Here is an 18,040-nt window from a genome sequence, read left to right on the forward strand (position 1 = left end):
CCAGGTGACAGCTCAACCAGGTCCACGGACCCGGGGACTGGCGCAACCGCCAGGAAAAGAGGGAAGGGGACATGTGTTATGTCGCTTCTGCTTCTTCTGCGGCAGGGGGTGATGTGATTGAGTCTGCAGCTGGGTCTGAGCGAGAAGGTGACGGCCTCTGTAGAAGCTGCATGGCGCTTTTGTCGAGCGAGTTGAGAGGTCTCTGCTCTGCTTGGCCGAATATTATTATTATTAGTTATAGCGCGATATAATACCGGTCGTAGGAATGTTCTTTTCATCAGCAATCTAAGATTATACACCCTGATTTTTTATGAAGTAATCGAATCGTCTTTTTACGTATGTTTTTTTATTAAGCAGGGGCTATAACAACTTGTATCTACGTGAGAAAGTATTATCATAATATCAATTATATCTTGAATATAGGAGGTTACTTTTATTTACTTCGCGACATGTTAACATATATATAGAGCGTTACTAGATCAAACTCTAGATGGATACTTTGGCCCTGTGCTGATTGAGTTGCTGTCCATGTTCTAGCGATCCGGGTTCTGAGAGTCGCGCAGCTTCAGTCTCTGTTGTAGTCCGGAGAGGTCATGTATTCGGACTTTGGGCGGGCTGCCCAACCTTTGCCGTCGTCCAGATATCCCCACATCAAGGAATCGCCCGGATCGCTGCTGCAACTGTTGCTTATGTTGGTCGAAGTGGTGACCGACGCATTTCGCGGCATTGTGTGCGGTAGAGGGACATGGAGAGGGTGGGCTAATAATAAGGCTTGGTGGTCTGGTAATATTAGACAAGTTTGACTTGAGACTCAATCTCGACACCACTCGATTCTCGACAACGATTGCATCCTGTTTTACAGCATTAGATGAAAGGCACCCTCTTGTGTCTCATCGCTATCATACTTCAGACTGTTTGTTCCTAGTCTTATTCCTAAGCCGGATGCTCCCTTCAACGATACAGCGGTGCAGGATCACCAAGTGAAGCTGTTGGAACACCGCCAAGAATCTATGGCTACTACGGTAGGTAAACGAGAGTGACAAGTACGCTAGACTCGACTTAATCAGGTCAGCACAACCGTCGTGGTAAAACTTAGAACCTCCTTCATCACGCTTGCAGCCAGTCGAGGGGTCGAATGGCCATTTCACCATAGCTAAAAAAGAGAAAGGCTGAATTGCAATTAAGGACAGTCCCTCATACTGTATAGCATCCGGCTGGCTCGCTGCGGTGTGGCGTGGGGATCGTCCTCGTTGATCGGCAAGGTGCATTCGCGACCACGCGTCGCAGGACCTAAACCGGCCCCTTTCAGGATCGTTCATCTACCGCTCAGTCCAATGCGATTGAACGCTTGCGGCCTTGGGCGGCGAACGGTCCACACTACGCGACAGTCACCTTGGAACGAACGGACGAGAGGCCACGCTCGCTCAGACACTCATATCAGACACTAGTAAGTGAATAGCCTGTAATGAGCGGAATGAATTACCCTATGCGTCGATCTGCAGTAGTCCCATCACAATGGGAGAGACACATGATGGTGTGCCATGTTGTCAGAACACGAACCGCAGGGCTGGCGGTTTCCAGTTCCACGGCCCAGGTTTCGACGACAGCCTCGGGAGAATCCAAGCCACTGAGAGCTCCAGTCGTTCGTCATTCCCACCATGGGCGTGTGCGGCAGGAGCGAAGCTCGGACAGCGGTACGCATTGGGAATCCCTGGATGAAGCACGGCGCAAACTGTGTACACGGACCAACAACGCAGCACACACCAGCACACGCAGCCTTCGCTCTTCCCTTCAGCTGCTTTCGTCCAGACCCATCTGTGACGCTTACGAGGCAACGGAACCTGCTGACACGGGACGAGGGGAAGTGGTGTACGAAAATTTCGAGATCATAGACCGACAGCCACTCCCCGTACATACCACGCCTAATTCGCCGGACATTTCTCCCCAGTGATGACACGAGCTCGCTCCTGGCATGTGGTCTCATCATTCGCAGGCACGCGAGATCTGAACCAGGTACACATGCTCTGCGGAACTTGCCCAATGCAGAAGGCTGGCCATGCTCTCATGCAGGGTGCCGCTCTGTGATAGTCAGGTCGTTTGGCAGTGCACCGCTGTGTTCAGCACGACGTTGGGGGCCTTCAGGAATGTTGGGAGACTGTAGGGGAGTCGCGGTATCAGTAGCCAGAACAGTGTGAGATATCGCAAACTTTAGCATTGGGGGCCGATCACCGGTAGCCTGGGACGTCAGGGGTCTCGTCCCATTGTTGGCATTTCGAGACATACTGCTGGGTACAGGTAGACTGAAGTTTCTATAGACTCGACGGTAATTCGAAAAGACAAAGGAAAAACAGAAATAAATAGAAAAATAAAAAAGGAAGAAGGGAAACTAAGGGGTGGGACGTCAACTACCAAGCAAGGGACGTCAGATTAAGTCCAGAGCCAAAACCCAAAGCTTCATCCGTGGTCATGATGGCATATCTGACATCTCACCATTCTGGACCCGCGGCAGTGGGCAGGGGCACGACTATTAGGGACCCGGCACTCGACTAACAGCCGTCGAGCGATCGATAAGAAGTACAATACTTGTTGTTGTTCCATTCCGATGTTCACAAATTGCTGTGCTCATCAACCGTGCACCCCGGAAGCCATTCGCAACTGCCATTCCCACCCGCGGCAATCTGTGGAGCACAATGCTCGGTCGGCACAATACTACGTATATGATTGTGTCTCACGTCAAGCATCATGTCTCTGCCAGGTGCCTGGATCAGCATGTGAACTGTTCTAGTTCAGACCCGGAGCCGTTTTAATCTCGAAATTGCCGGCCTCCTCTCTTGCATGCATGACGTGGGCTTCGCAGGTCGCTTTGTGAAGTCTAGTGGCCCATAGAGGGACGATTGGGAAAAGCCTAACAAACCTTCTCAAAACCCGGCGTTATTTCCTAACGGTCCTTTCTTGCTGGGGAGACGTGATGAAGATAACAACAACAGCACGTTGACGACAGCTGCCTGATGCTGTCGGGCCACCGTTTTCGTCCACGCCATCTGCGTTCCAGCAACAAACATGGCTCAGCGCGGGCTCGGTAGCACTCGGCCCTTTACCAAGACTTTGACTCGGGACAATTCCAGGAGAGTTTGCCAGAGCGCCCTGTTATTTTCAAACTTTACAAGACTTGTCTACGTGCATGGCCCCGAGGACACAACACGGGAACAAGTGCCCATTGGAGTTTGGATGCTTGAGTGCGAGACAGCTAAGTACCTGGCAGGCGAGTTCCGAGTCGTGCACAGTCGCTGGACGTGGTTTGACGCGTATTACTCGATGATTCCTTCCTAAACACGATTGGCGGTGGCAGGCAGCACAATACCATTGAATGCAACCGTACTACTCAAAATACTGGCGCTGTTAATCAAGCCTTGCAAGTCGATGCAATTGTCTTCGCACAATGAGACCGTCTCGCGCTAATGAAGCTGCACGGGCATGACTCCAAGCCTGTCACTTGACAGCGGTCCCCGGGTCAAAGCTGACAAGTCGTGACTCGTCAGCGCTGGGGTCTCAACTCTCCACGTCGCGACCGACATTCGCTTCTCTGCTCGTCGACACAGGATGTTTACAACGTATACGTATCCGTGTAGCAGATGACATGTCATGGGGCGCCTAGCAAACAAGTTCGCGCTGTGGAGACGCTGTGACCTACCGGCGGCTTTCCCTCGCAGACTGGACCTCGAAAGGGTCGGGCGACAGCCACGTTGTCGAGCAAAGGTTATCGCCGACTGCGCACACAGTGTCGACGGCCTGCAGGTGGGACCAGGACAGGGATGAGGGTCCCTTGCCCACAGGCTAGCGGGACGAATGCACGCCTCGCTCGCGCCTAATTATTTCACAGGGGCCTGGCGTCTGCGTGCGACGTGCGTGCGTCCGTGCTGGCTGGTTGGCTGGCTTGACTTTGTTGGTTGGTTGCACCGCAGCGTCCATGTCCTTGCGAAACGGCTCTCGCATAGTGGCACCTGCTGTGCCATCACGACCATGGGCGCAATGATCACCTGTGGCCCTCTGCAACTCGTCCGGATGAGGCGTCTTCCATGACGGGGCAGAAGCAAGGCCCGTGCATGGTGCCTTGTCCAGGGGCCGATAGTGCGTCGTACGTCCACAGTGACGAAGACAGTGCGCTCTCTCCAAGGGCCAAGGCGAGATCCCGTGTGTGGAGGACGATCCTGCCAAGAAATAGCACGCTCGATTAAGAGATTGACAGAGGCTTGTCGTCGCGCGAGAGGGGGGTCTGGAGGGGGGAGAAGGGGTCCTGGCCACGCTGCTGGCTGGCAGGCAGTGGCAGCTGGCTGGCTGGCTAGCTGGCTGATCGTGGCGGGCATTTTCACGTGGCTGCGGAAGATCGCGCATGCACAAGACCGCCGTGTCTGAGTGGTGCCTTTGCACATCCTGTCACAGTGCGGACTGTGCAGCTTGCATTAGCGGATAACACCCTCGCATGAGCTTATGCACAAACACCAGCACATGGCGTGGCTGGCTGGTGTGCTCGGCGATGTGCACGAGGGCAGGACGAACACGCGGATGAGTGCATCTGCTTTAGTTATCGAGTGGGTGAGACAAGACTGATTTTAATCAGGCTGGAGGCAAGACTAAAACTATCCACGGTGTCAGTGCAACCTGGTCACATTAGACTTGGACGCCGAGCAACGACGTTTGATCATGTACTTTGCAGTGACACATGTCGAGAAAATTGTTATAATTCCCAAAACGTAGTCGAAGCTTCTTCGAGATGACGTTTCATGCAGGCTCGGAAGGACATGCTGTTGTCGGCAAGGTTCCGTTTGGTGCCTAGTTGATATGAAGCACAATCTTGAACTTATGTAACAGTATGTATATCCATAGTGGGGAACCCCACAAAAGGCTCAACTTGAACTTGAACTACTAGCGAGTAGTAATAGGAATGTTTGAACCGTACTTAGGAGCATGAGAACTCGCAGTAGTGTTAATTAGTCAAGAAGAGCCAATCGGAGCTTAAAATGTGAAATATCACAAGATATCCTGACCGATCCGCACTATACTTCAGCGGTCGTCTCTCGTGCAGTAGCTACAGCAAGTAGTTACATAAACAGCAAAGTATACGACGACCTCGACGCATGCAGATGATCTTTGCACTGCACATTCCTTTTTTCTACGGCGATTCGACCCTTTGGCAAAAGGACAGAATCGGCGCCAGTGCCGCGCCAATTTTTCCGTTTCCTCTCCCCTTTGGATTTGCCCTGACACTGCGAAGCGCGAGGTCTATTATCCTTCGTCGGCGTGCCATTTTTGTTTGTGAGAGTATTGTGGCGTCCCTGCACCACCGCCACCGTCTCGCATGCATAACCTCTCGGCGCACTCTGGTACTTTGTAAATCGTCCGAGGTGCCGTGTGCCTGCCAGGAAAGCGTGTGCTCAGTGATGGCGACAAGGGCCGGAGTGCGCTGGACGTGGCGTGGCGTGGCGTCTGTTATTAGCGATAGTTTAGCCGAAGCCTGCAACTGGCCGCGGAAGAGCAGGCTCAATGTCCAAGCTACGTAGATTGATAGCTCCCAATATACGTAGTACAAAAAAGCTTGCTGGCAAGTCTGTGGCGGATTGAAGCGATAAAGGTTTAAGAAAAACATAGTTTCGTCCAGAGACCCTTGGGAACTGAGCGCAAGACCCTGATACACCTTGATGATTTTGTTGGCGCACGTGTGGTTGAGAGGTTCCAAAGTCAATCGACCAGCCAACGAATGTTGCAAAGTTCAACCGACCAGTAAGTCCAGCAACGAGGTAGTCGAAAAGATGGCAAATTTCCTGAGGTCGTAACGTTAAATTTAAATATTTCTCTGGTGAAAGAAAAAAGGAAGTGTGAGTATAAATATCGAGTTCGCAGAGCCTCAAGATGCCATACTACAGATGCGTACTGTCGTTTCCGTGGCTCTCGTACCTTGCCTCACCTCAACTCACCTTACGACGTTACCATGCCTCACTTTGCCGCCGCCATGCCTCCTCTGAGTCCTCGACCGCGCCGCAACCCAAATGGTTCTTCATATCGCCTGGAGCCAATTCCCGTGGATAATGATTCCGGTATGTACGCTTTTCCATTGCACAGTCAAGCACACTGTGGCACTGTGCGGCGTCCGGTCGTAAAATGGCCGACGCTGCATTGGCAGTCGCCTGTGGGCCATCTCCGAAAGCTCCTCCCCCCAAAACCCCCTCCCCTGCTCGCCCCACCCCCTCCCACGAGTTGCAGGGATGCCAGGTGTGCGTCTGCTGCTGGACTTTTTGACTGAGCCTGCCTGCCTGCCTGCCGCCGCTGCTTTTGCGAACCGCACACAAGTTCGTCACTCCAGTCCATTTTCGGCTTGGAATCCAGCTAGGCGAGATGGAGGCCAGTCGATTGACCACCAAAGCTGGCCAGCTAGCCAAGCGAGGTAAGCCAGGGCACGCGAGTCAAGCTGGCAGGCACGCAGAAGAAAGGCACCCAAGGCAGGCTCCAGTCTGTCGAGGGAAGCAGCCCTGGGGTCCTGAGGATGCGGCTGCAGCTCTGAATGCGGCATTGCGTGCCTCTGTGCCTTTGATCCTTGGGTAAAAGTTCCGGCGACGGACTTGAAGCCAGCGTTCACGCTCTAAGGCCGGCCTTATTTTTTTCGCGTCCTGCGCCGGGACGACTGCCAACTGGACTGTGGACACTAAGACAGGCGTGGCCAGTGGAGACATGGCGGGTGAGTACGTACCTCGCGTACCCCTCTAGCAGCCACGGCACCGTGGCGCGCGTGCCTTGTGCTGCCAATGCTAGCGAGCGACAAGGATATGGCGGACTGGACCTGCGCAGCCGCACAGTGCCTCGACTGTCTCCACCCACCACCGCACGCGCACATGCTGCTTGCTCTCTAGTCTCCATCAGCTACTAGGCTCCTTGGCTCCCGCTTCCTCCTCGATCCGTCCGTCTGCCTGTCTGCCTGTCTGCCTGTCTGTCAACGACAAGGGAAAATCCCTTTCCTCTCTGCTCACGATTTCCTCACCACGATACACGCTGGAGCTTGCACCCTCACGTTCCTGTCTTTGTCATTCGAGTTCTTCACGTTACTGACGCGGTACCTCACTGCAGCCCTGCCGAGTCGTGTTCGAGGGCGATCCCAATACCGTTGCGTCAATCCTCGCTCTCCTCCCCCCTACAAACCAACAAAGCGACGACGGATCTCGAACGGGTTCAGCTGCGCCCGCTACCAGCCCTCACCAACCCCGGATAGCCAAGAGCGCGAATTGACCGAAAAACGCCAGCTCTTTCTTCATTCTCCTTTTGAACCCCGTCTCAATGGAGACCGCAGCCCAGCCCAGGCCCCAGCCGCCCAAGAGCCTCAACAAGCTGTTGAACAACGATGAGCCTCTCGCCAATGGCACGTCGCAGCTGCGGGACTCGGGCTTCTACTCGACGGGCGACATTTCCAGCAAACGTTTGTCATCCCACGCATGCTCACAGTGGCTGTCGTGAATCAGAGCATTCGTGCTAACAAGCTCCGTCGCAGACACATCGTCAGCATCATTCAACAGCCACGGACTGAGCCCTGCCGCCTCCGGGTATCAGTCATCGACCGACAAGACGCCCTCACCCATCGCCGGCCACATGTCCACAAACCACCCTGTCATCTCGCCGACGGCGCCCAGCATGAGCGTCGCCCACATGGTCTCGCCCACGGCAACGCATGCCCCAGATTACCGTGCGCTCCACCACCAGCGTTCCATGGACTCGGGCCACAGCTCGGCAACGATGGACGGCGCATCTTTAGCCAGGCGCGAGAGCGTGGACAGCAGGATTAACCAGGGCATCTCCAACATACAATTGAGCAACAGCAACAATAATAATTCCCCCTACACCAGCCACAACCCTTCGACGACCTCCTTCCAAAGCACACTGCACTCGCAGCGCAACCCCAGATCAGGGTTCGAGACGCCGCCAGTCCACCGAATCTCCAACGGCTACGCCCCTCACAACGACAGGAATCCCGACGCCAAGTACCCCCGGACGGCTCCGACTATTACCGGCCCAACTACCAGTCACATTGCCCGAGCGGCCGAGCCCGTCAAGGGTCAGGCATGGGCTTTCCCCGAAGACCGCGAAGACCCCCGCCACAGCCAGCACTCGGCCTACGACCTGTCTCGCCGAAGCAGCATCTCCGAGTCCATCGCCAGCAGCCAGTTCACCGCCGACTCACGTCTGCCCCCCGGGCAGCGCCGGCTCGACGACGGCCCCTCACCACCGGCGGTGCCGGAGATCCCGCTGCAGCATCGACAGGTGTCTGGGCTGCAGGATGATGGCATGGCGGGCAACCAACCCTACAGCCGCACGCCCGAGTTGCGCGTCAGCCACAAGCTGGCCGAGCGCAAGAGGCGCACGGAGATGAAGGAGCTGTTTGACAACCTGCGCGACCAGATGCCCCAGGAGCGAGGGACCAAGGCGTCCAAGTGGGAGATTTTGACCAAGGGTAAGTTTCGGCTGGACGAGCCATGGACGAAGCACCATGTACTGACTGTTCTCGCGCAGCAATCGAGGAGCACAAGTACCAGGCAAGCCTGATTGCGCAGCTTCGCCACGAGAACAACAAGCTCCGCCAGGAGAACGAAGCCATGCGCAGTCAGATGAGCGGATACCGCGTGGAAGCACCACCACCCGCGCCAGGGCATCACGAGGGGGCGGCGCCGCCGCCGCCACAGCCACACGCGAACCATGCCCCGTACGCTACAGAGTACAGCAGCGGCAGCCGCACGGAACTACCCCCTCTGCGGTCTCTAGGGCCAGACAACATGACGGGCGTTCAGTACGAGGGTACACCCAATGGAGCCGGATACCGGCACGTCTAGATTGGTGCATTTGTCTGGTCTGGCTTGGTCTGATCCGGCCCGACAACATTGGTCCGATTCGTGTTACATTTATTGCCCCTGCTTGACTGGGATCCCTTTTGGAGTTGGAGTTGGACATCTGGACATGCGTAATGCCGATTCCGCACACGAGGGTTACAGCGACCTCGACATTATCGTCATCTTCTTCTTTGTTCTATACATTCTGCCGGCGCCGACGGATCAGGGACGGACGGATAGCTCTCCAGCGAAGGTCAGGGGATCAGATGACTATGAGGACTTGGGAGGCAGCCGACGTGGTTCGGGCCCCCAGTCCAGGTTTATGTATGCTCTTTTCATGGGATGGGAATTGGGACACTGGCCACGGGGCGGACTGTGGCCAAGAGCGTGAGGACAGTCGATATATACCCATGTGATTTCCCAGCGAACGGTTGGTGCATTTGATCTGTGACGACGTGCGTGACGTGTACGTAGGTAGTGACCGCGCAAGGGTCAATCCTGTGACTCCACATGCCCAGGAGTAAATACGGGTGCATATACCGGATCAAACAGCTGATTGATTTATTGCCTCGCAAGTTGCAACAGCGTTCGGACTCCGGAGTTGCTTGTTGGTGGATGGGTGCGGATTTTGCGGACTTTGCGACAGGACTAACACCTCAAGCGGACAGATGAACCCACATCCATCGGAGCGGACTTGTGCTGACAGATCGACAGACGACTCGGCATCGGCTCAACGACGCCCGCGTGTCAGTCAGGGCCATCAACATTTGTCCTTCATCCATCCCTCATTTGCCATCACTCCACTGATAACCAGACGCAATGGACGAACCGTTCCTGTTCACGGCGAGCAAGCGCCAGGACCGCCAAGGGGCTGCCTCGCGACAAAAGAGCTGCAACGCATGCGTGCGCGGCAAGAGACGCTGTGACAAGACACTGCCGCGGTGCACGCGCTGCGCAGCCAAGGGTCTCGAGTGCGTGTACGCAAAGCTGCCGCCCGGCGCGCCAGCGACGTCCACGTCGAGCCCTACCGAGGAAGAGGAGGAGGAGTCCATGAGCAGTGCCGCGACCCATGTCGACGACTACGCCATGGGAGGTGCCTTTGAGATGCCCTCGACATACGACATGCACCTGGATCCGACGGCGTGCGGCGGACCGTCGTCGTCGTCGTCGTCGTCGTCTACCCAGGCAGGGACGCTGGAGCTCGACCCCAACCTGGACTTTAACATTGCCGACCTGATCCAGGGCAACACGGGCGAGTGGAGCCTACCGCCCTTCCTGGAGGAGCCCAAGATGAACTTCCCCGTGCCCACAATGTTCCAACCCACCTCGCCACCGGCGCCAGAGCCGATCCGCGACATTATGATCCTCCGCAACGGCATCGGCCGGGACGAGTGCCTGTCTGCGGATCCGCTGCTGGTGCACGACAAGCGCACGGCGGTGGGCTTCGTCCATCACTGGGTCAGGAACATGCCCGACGTCTTTGCGCGCACGCGCCTGCTGCCCTTTATCCACCCGCGCCTATACGCCGGCAACCTCCCGCGGCCCATGATGGCAGCCTTTGGCGCGTGCGCGGCCTACAGCGGCCGCACCGAGGCCACCCGTCCCTGGGTGCTCAAGCTGGTGGCCGACACGTCGCGGGAGATTCTACACGAGGGCAAGGTGGCGACGACGCCGCTCGAGAAGATAGCCCGTCTGCAGGCGCACACCGTTGTGGACACGATTCGCACCTTTGACGGGGACATTACGCTGCGCAGCGCGTCGGAGCGCGAGCGGGACGTGCGCAAAGCGTGGCTCATGGACCTCCTTCAGGTCAGGGACGAGCTCGAGCGCGACGAGGGCGTCGTCGGCGGCGAGGCCAAGAGGGATGAGCCGCCCCGGAGCTGGGAGAGCTGGGTCCTGGTCGAGAGCGTCCGTCGGACGATTTTCATGGCCTTGGCGTTCCACTGCTTGGTACAGGTCCTCAAGAGCGAGATGCGTGAGCTCCTCCCTTTCTTTTCCTTTCGCCGGTGGACGTGTGTACTGACGTTTTTTTCTTCTTCTTCTTCTAGCGGATAAGGACATGTGGCCAAACGGGCAGAATTTCACGGCGTCCAGCCATCTCTGGAACGCCCAGTCCCCGATGGACTTTTTCCGCGCGTGGCGGGAGAAGCCGCATTGGTGGGTGAAGGATCTCGGGTTTGATGCCTTTTGGCAGTATGCGAGGGCGGAAGATGCCGATGAGTTTACGAGGCTCTTCCTAACGATGTGAGTTTCCCTTTCTCCCTTTTTTGTGAAGGATGTCAAGAGCAGCACGCTGACTTGGATGGAATAGACACGTGGGGCCCGATACAATGGATGAATTCATGTCGACGAAGCAGGTATCAACCTGAGGACGTATATATATCCTCACCTCTGAAGGATGATGGATCTCTAATTACATATGTACGATGGACTACCGGGAACCTTTTCCACACAATCTGTACGAGATGCGCAGTTCGGGTCTTGTCCTGGCGGGTATTGGTAATGAGTAAACAATCCGTCGCTGAATGCAGACAACCTCTCACTCCTCCGCCACCCCCCAGACCAGGCGCTCTCCGCTGGCGGCCCGTTGCCGCAGCATATCGAGCGCTTTCTGCGCTCGCTCCAGCAGCGAGACGCCCTCCACGAGGCGATAGTTGTTTGGCTTGACGATACCCTGCGCAAGCAGAGCGGGGACAATCTCGGACTGGAGCCGTTCCTTGAAGAACTCATTCTGCCAGGGGTTTGATCATCAGCTGCTGCTGATTCGGCAGAGAAAGGAGAGACAATGAACAAACTTACCTCGAGATAAAAGTGCGTGCGCACACCTCTGAGGACCACACCGTCGGCCCATTCCCCCGGAAGGACGTTGGCTGTGTCGCTCTCATACAGAGGCTCCTCCTCCTCCGTGGCATCCCTGATGATCATGGGCAACATGATCGCCACACGCGTCCCGTCATGGGCGATTTTGCTCAGCGGTCGCAATGTCCCCTCGACAGACCCTATGCAGTCGATGATGTAGGGGACACCCGCTGCGCCGAGGTGCTTCACAATAGCCGCCTCGACGCCAGGCTTGGTGTAGTCGAAGCAGGCGGTCGCGCCAAGGTCTTTGAGACTGTCGTGATGTCGACCGCTCGAGACGGCGATGAGGTTCCTGTACCCCCAGTGACGGAGGACCTGCAGAACGTACATGCCCACACTGCTGCTGGCGCCCCAGATCAAGATGGCAGCATCCGCGACCTTGGGCGTCCATCCGGACGGAATGGGCCACGGCAGGCCGAGACCCAGATCTTTCGTGACGGTGTGGAAGACAGTCACCAGGTTGACCGACACGGTCGACGCGGCGGGCTTGCTGATGCCCTCTGGGATCCTGGACACGAGATAGGCCGGCACGGTCAGGTACTGCTGGGTGTTGGCCATTTTCTCGCTGCCCCATGCAAAGCTTATGACGCTGTCGCCCACGCCGAGACCTTTGAGGTCGCCCTCGCTTGCCGTGGAGACGACGGTACCCGCGACACCGCCCGTGCCGACGACAAAGGGCCACGAGGGAACGACCAGGCCGCCGTCGGCCTTGTGCAGGTCGAGCGGGGAGGAGGCGCACCACTCGACGCGGATGACGACCTCGCCGGGGGCAGGTGTGTGTACGGGGACGGTGGTAAGGGTGAGTCGTGCGCGCCGGGCCGGTGCGGCGACGGCGGACTGCGTGGATGGGAGTTGGGCGGTGGTGGTGGACATGACGTTGGTGGATGTGGGATGGATTTTTTGCATTGAATTCAAGGAATGTACTTCTTGTTGGGCCTGCAAGAGAACCAGCTGGCTTTTGTACTCATGGCGACTCTGGCTAACTGGCTTATATGGTTTGGCGTTGACGTTTGAGTGGAAGTGTCTTTGTAATCTGGGCTGCTTAATGGAGGGGAGTCGGGGGTCGGCTGAGACGATTGTCGTCAGGTCACGCAGCGCATGCGTATTTGTCAACAGCTCTCATTGTACGCGAGAGCCTGAACTACAGTTCAATTACCTCAAAAGCGAGACTTAAAGTGCCTGGTCCACTGTTGGACATTGGTTGGTTGATTCTGCGTTGATGAGGATTGAGGCCCCTGCTCGTGAATTTGTCAGATTCTTACGACACTTGTTCAAGACAGCGGATCTCTGGATCGCCATGCTATTAGCGCTTTGTTGAGGAGCAGTCGGGCAGTTTCCAGTTGCAATAGGCATTTTTGAGTCGCGCTTCTGATCATGTCCAGCTACTACACGAACTTCGTAGGTATATATACCTAGAAAGGCAACTGGAAGTGACGTCTTCGTCTAGTTACCCTGCACCTTGTCCATTCTCGCACCATGTCCATGCCCTCTAAATATTCCACCTCCTCCATCAACAAGGTGTACGGTACCTGTTGAAGTGGCCACGTTTTGCTAGTCGCAACAGAACTGCTCTTTAATGTAGTCCTATCTTAGAGGGCGTCGTCGCTGGCCACGTTTGTGTATCTGTTCGGCTTTTTGCTCGTTTGGTCATTTTAGGCTAGTGCCTTCTTAAAATCAAAACCGACCAGACCCTTTGGCTTGCATACTTCACCGTCTGGGCATTTGGCTACGTACTAGGCCAGATTCACTAACAACTTTACTTTATTTTCCTCGTTAAGTTCACGCCGCTTCGATTCTTTGCGCCATGGCAGTCAAGGATTTGATGCTGACAGGACGATGGTATCTCAACAGCCTGGCGAGACCATGTCGGAGTATCCGTAAAGGAGCCTTGGACGATGAGAGGCGAAAAATTGAACCCAGTGCTTGATTCCAGTCAGAATCCAGACTCGCGATCCCATGTCCTCATTAGCACGGTCTGTCTCAATGCTGTAACCCGTGACCCGATGCTCCACTGGGGGATGATGAGTGTCAATGGAGACATGTCATGGGTGCCACGTCCAACCTTGATTATACTTGCCATCCAGGAAACTGTTCGACTCGAGCATGTTGGTAGGTTTCGGAAAATAGTTGTTCTCCTAGCATTGGGAAAGGGGATGGATCAGACTCACCATGAGGAACACACTCGTGAGCCACAGTGGACATCGTCTATAGCCTCTGTTGTAATTTGCACTGCTTAGAATGTAAGGAACTAACGTGCAGCAACCGGTAACTCGCAGCAGGTCGGTGCATGCGTGCGACTTGGGTTGTACGTACCCAAAATTGGGAATGTCTGGAATCTGGATAGCCCAGTGGCCAAGCCTTTTTCTGTTAGGGAAAGTTACGTACGGAGTACGGAGTACAGTGGGTGTAATAGATGGGCGGTGACGGCGGTCCAGTCCTTCACTGGGGACTCATCCTACTGGTTATGTGGCCCCGTAGCGCCCCCACCCCCGGGGCCCCGACACGCCATGTCCCGACATGCCAGGACTCAGTAAGTAGTCAGTACCCGCGGCAGTGCATGCATTAATAAGACAATTTTCCACTTCCCAAGCGCCTTTCAAGTCGGCACAGTCACTGTGCAGACGCTGGACTCAGGAACCACCGAGCATGGTTCGATAGAGCGAGCAACCTTTGCCAACATGCTCCTCCGCATAGGTCACTGGCGCCGGCCTACTTTCATCGTTCTCGTGTTGACCAGCTCATTCCTGGTGACTCTACTTGCCATCTGGCATTACCAATATCGTCCTGCGGACTCGATCTCATCTTTTCTACATCCGAGCGCAGCACCAAAACTCTCCTCGTCCGAGCACCCGATACCACCTGTACCCCTCGAATGCTCGAAGCTGCAATTCAACCGCCCGCAAGGGGAGAGTCCTGGTCTCGCGGTCGCCCTCTCCCCGGGCGAGCTTCTTTGTCGCCCCGTCGACCCCAACATGCCTGGCATACCCAAGCTTTTGCACCAGAGCTGGAAGAACAGCGAGCTTCCGGCCAAGTTTCAAAGATGGAGCAAGGGCTGCCGTGCCCAGCACGCCGACTGGGAGTGGGTACTTTGGACGGACGACGATAATCTTAAACTTGTCCAGACCTACTTCCCTTGGTTGGAGGAGGCCTTCCTTGGGTTGCCGGGCCCTATCTACCGTGCAGATTTCGCCAGGAACTTATACATGTACATGTATGGAGGGTATGCTCAACTGCATGGCCTTGTCGAGCCGTCTGGAACAGGAACAGAGCTAACGGATTCGTAGGGTTTACGTCGATCTCGACACTGACTGCTTGCGACCGACCGATGAGGCGCTCGCGCCGTTCCGCATTCCCGTGGTTGATGCGACCAATACGACATCCAGCGACGAGCCCGTGGACCATAGAGGCATAGCGGTCTTTGGACGCCTGGGGTCAGACGAGACATTTCAGCACAGTATCCCAAATGCATGGATGGCTTCGTCGCCTCGACACCCGTTCTTCTTGGTGCCAATGTACACCACTAAGGAAGTAGTTCAGAAGCGGAAAACAATTCTGCGTCATCTAGGAGGCATCCCATCTGCCGAGCACATCACTGGACCCATCGCTCTCAGGGAGAGTATACTCCGCTGGAAGGCATCTCTGAGGGACTTGTGGGATGAAGTTGTGCTCCTCCCACCGCACATGGTATACCCCTACAGCTGGAAGAAGCCAGGCGAATTCGGTGCGATCTGCTCAGCCATGTTTGCGACATTAGATGAGCCCTTGTGCCAGGAGAAGTTGCGGGTCAAGGAGAAAGGGAGCCTGTCTATCACATACTGGAGCAACACACACAAAGGCACCGGGCACAACGAGAACACAATTGCACAAGTCAGCCAGGATAAGTAAATAACGGTGTTTATGTCAGAAGTGTGTGTCACCCAATCAAGTGGCAGTCTTCATGGGGTTAGTTCCTTTTCTTTCCCTTTACTGTAAGCGAATGTGACAGTTGGCTTGGTCTGCCAAGTAATGGCCAGGGGCCAGGGCAGCGTGGCGCAGTGGCACTGTCACCAGAATAAGGGGTCGCGCGGAGGGCGCGCCGAGAGAAAGCAGCAATCGCTTCGCAAACCTGCACTCATAATGACTTGGCATGCTGCACTCGGTAGAAATGCCCCGAGCACAGCTGACCCTTAGTACGGATACTCCGGAAGTACTCAGGGAGCGGTTCGTACTACGTACTAAGTAAGTACCGGGTATATGCAGGGTCATGGGGGATTCACTGAGTGCTTATCTAGAAAACCCCATTAGGCTTAGACTGCTTTTTGGCGCCTGTGGACGCTGCGGCTAATCCAAAGCTGGTGCGCACCGATTGTCAGGGACGCTGAGCACAAGGCTACAAGACTCGATCAATCGGACGAACACTCAGCTAGCCGTTGGTCAGAAACGTGGTTAGGTTCACAAGAACAGCATCAGCCAACGCGGCAGGCTTGGCTTTCGCTCTCAGCGATTAAATACTTGCGCCCCGACGGAAGAGAATGCTTACCTAGTATAATTACTAATAATGAAGTAAATAGGTACCAGGTACTCACCCAATAGTACTTATGGATCTGAAAAGGCGGGCCGCACACGGCACGGCGCGATAATCACTAGTACGTACGTACTACTAATACGACGTTTGTGTTGGAACTGGGCGCGTCCGTAACAGTGGCCCCGCGGAATCACCACCAATGGCACCAATGACATCGTATTGGGTAGAATTACAGAGTACGGCTGGCAACTTTATGTTCCTGGTTCTCCGCCTGCTTCCGGTTTCCGGCGTCCGCTGTCTGTAGCTCCTACTACTTGCAGGTCAATGGCCAACTTCTTCAGTTGGGAACTCAAATGAGTAAACTTGCAACAGGTGCCAAAGACGGCTGGAATCACTGGAGTCCTAGACCCGAGATTACGCCCGCCAAGGCCCGCCGCGGTCCCCAGCTAAACCAAGAAGGTAGTACAAAAGTGCCGTTCTGAACATGGGCCGCGGCCGCCGTCAGCTCAAAATTTGCCAACTCGCTACGCCGATACGTAGAACCAATCACCACTCGTACACATGCGGAGTACATGAGCACGCAGGTAGCCAACTGCATACGTACTACTTGGCACTACTTCAATTTATGCAGGTAGCGGAGACAGGCTCGGCAGGGTCTTTGGGCGACCTATCGGATGTAGTAACCAGCGTTTCCGGAATCCGAGCCACAATACCTTGTTATTAGGAAGTCTTCAGCGGCCGGCCGCAGAACCAACAACATATGACTATCATACGTATAGCAGGCGACTACGTTGCGGACGACCGGACGTACTCCGTAACGCCGCATCTGTTCGACAACTTCGACAGCATTGCTGGTCTTGAGCCTCTTGGCTGATCCACATCCGCATCACACATCGACATGGTTCTTTGTCTGTTTCTGAGTGTATTCTCATTCAAGTAGCCCCGGTCTAAAGCGGTGCCGCTTTGATCAAAACCCTAATGGTATGATGAAAGACTGCATAGTCGGTTTTTACAATATCCGTGTCCCATCAAATTGAAGTTTCAACAAGGGGCCAATTGCACACATGGGAATAAGCACATGTTCAAATTCCTTCCCGGTAGCAGCCTTAAACAGCAGAACTCATGGAATCCACAATGCCGCCAGATGGGGTTTGCTGTCGACCGCGTGCTGCAACGTCAGGGGGTTTGACCAAAGTACAGTCTCCGACGACAGAACCAACTGCATGAAGGAACCTTGGCGAGTCCCATGATCGCTAGTGCAATGGAGATATCAGCTAAGGACGGACTGGAGCCATCGCGGTTCAGGGCTTCAGGCTCCAACATCGGGCACATACTGCCGTCTGATCCTAGTCTCAATGAGGCATTGTCAACATGAATGGCACCAGCAAGCTACCAGTCATTCGGCGGTCACCTCACGTCGATGATCTGTTTGCTTCTGCCAGTCACGAGGAATGTAGAGCTCATGGACCCGCCGAACAGTAAGTTTAAAGGGAAGCTTGTTTCCTTTCACAACTGTCTCTATTTCCAGTAACCCATCCTTCATCCCTTTGCTTGCACCTCGCAGCAGCCATCCGCTCGTCTTCCCGCAGATATCACCTGCACTATTGTCCTTATCAAGATGCTCTTTTCCCCGGCCTTTTTTAGCCTTTTCGCTGGCGCCTCTGCCATTGACATCTGGCTGAATTGGAACACCAACAACTGCAAAGGCAGCAACAGCATCAATTGCGCGAATATTGGCCCCGCTACGTGCTGCGCGGTTTCAGGCAGATCAGGAAGCCCCTTCAGTAGCATCGCCTGGCGAGAGATTCCTAGC

General features: G+C 55.3%; 3 protein-coding genes across 3 annotated transcripts; 2 read left to right on the top strand and 1 right to left on the bottom strand.

Moving 5' to 3' along the window:
• Window positions 1–7,323: 7,323 nt before the first annotated feature.
• On the top strand, window positions 7,324–11,233 carry J7T54_006317 (uncharacterized protein; the record flags this gene model as incomplete). Its single annotated transcript, XM_051506188.1, has 8 exons — window positions 7,324–7,462; window positions 7,535–8,491; window positions 8,551–8,824; window positions 9,027–9,182; window positions 9,579–9,610; window positions 9,679–10,839; window positions 10,913–11,108; window positions 11,176–11,233. 8 exons carry the CDS (start codon window positions 7,324–7,326, stop codon window positions 11,231–11,233), a joined length of 2,973 nt encoding a protein of 990 aa, XP_051366834.1.
• Window positions 11,234–11,403: 170 nt separating this feature from the next.
• J7T54_006318 (uncharacterized protein) lies at window positions 11,404–12,596 on the bottom strand (the record flags this gene model as incomplete). The annotated part of the gene is made up of 2 exons (XM_051506199.1): window positions 11,404–11,595; window positions 11,664–12,596. The coding sequence occupies 2 exons, from the start codon at window positions 12,594–12,596 to the stop codon at window positions 11,404–11,406; spliced, it is 1,125 nt and encodes a 374-aa protein (XP_051366835.1).
• A 1,644-nt stretch (window positions 12,597–14,240) lies between these two features.
• Window positions 14,241–15,608, top strand: J7T54_006319 (Inositol phosphoceramide mannosyltransferase-like protein; the record flags this gene model as incomplete). The annotated part of the gene is made up of 3 exons (XM_051506210.1): window positions 14,241–14,253; window positions 14,334–14,943; window positions 15,008–15,608. The coding sequence occupies 3 exons, from the start codon at window positions 14,241–14,243 to the stop codon at window positions 15,606–15,608; spliced, it is 1,224 nt and encodes a 407-aa protein (XP_051366836.1).
• Between the last annotated feature and the right edge of the window lie 2,432 nt (window positions 15,609–18,040).

The sequence above is a fragment of the Emericellopsis cladophorae genome, assembly GCF_022114955.1.
Source record: "Emericellopsis cladophorae strain MUM 19.33 chromosome Unknown NODE_1_length_1489480_cov_119_871856, whole genome shotgun sequence".
In the NCBI taxonomy this organism is placed as follows: domain Eukaryota; kingdom Fungi; phylum Ascomycota; class Sordariomycetes; order Hypocreales; family Bionectriaceae; genus Emericellopsis; species Emericellopsis cladophorae.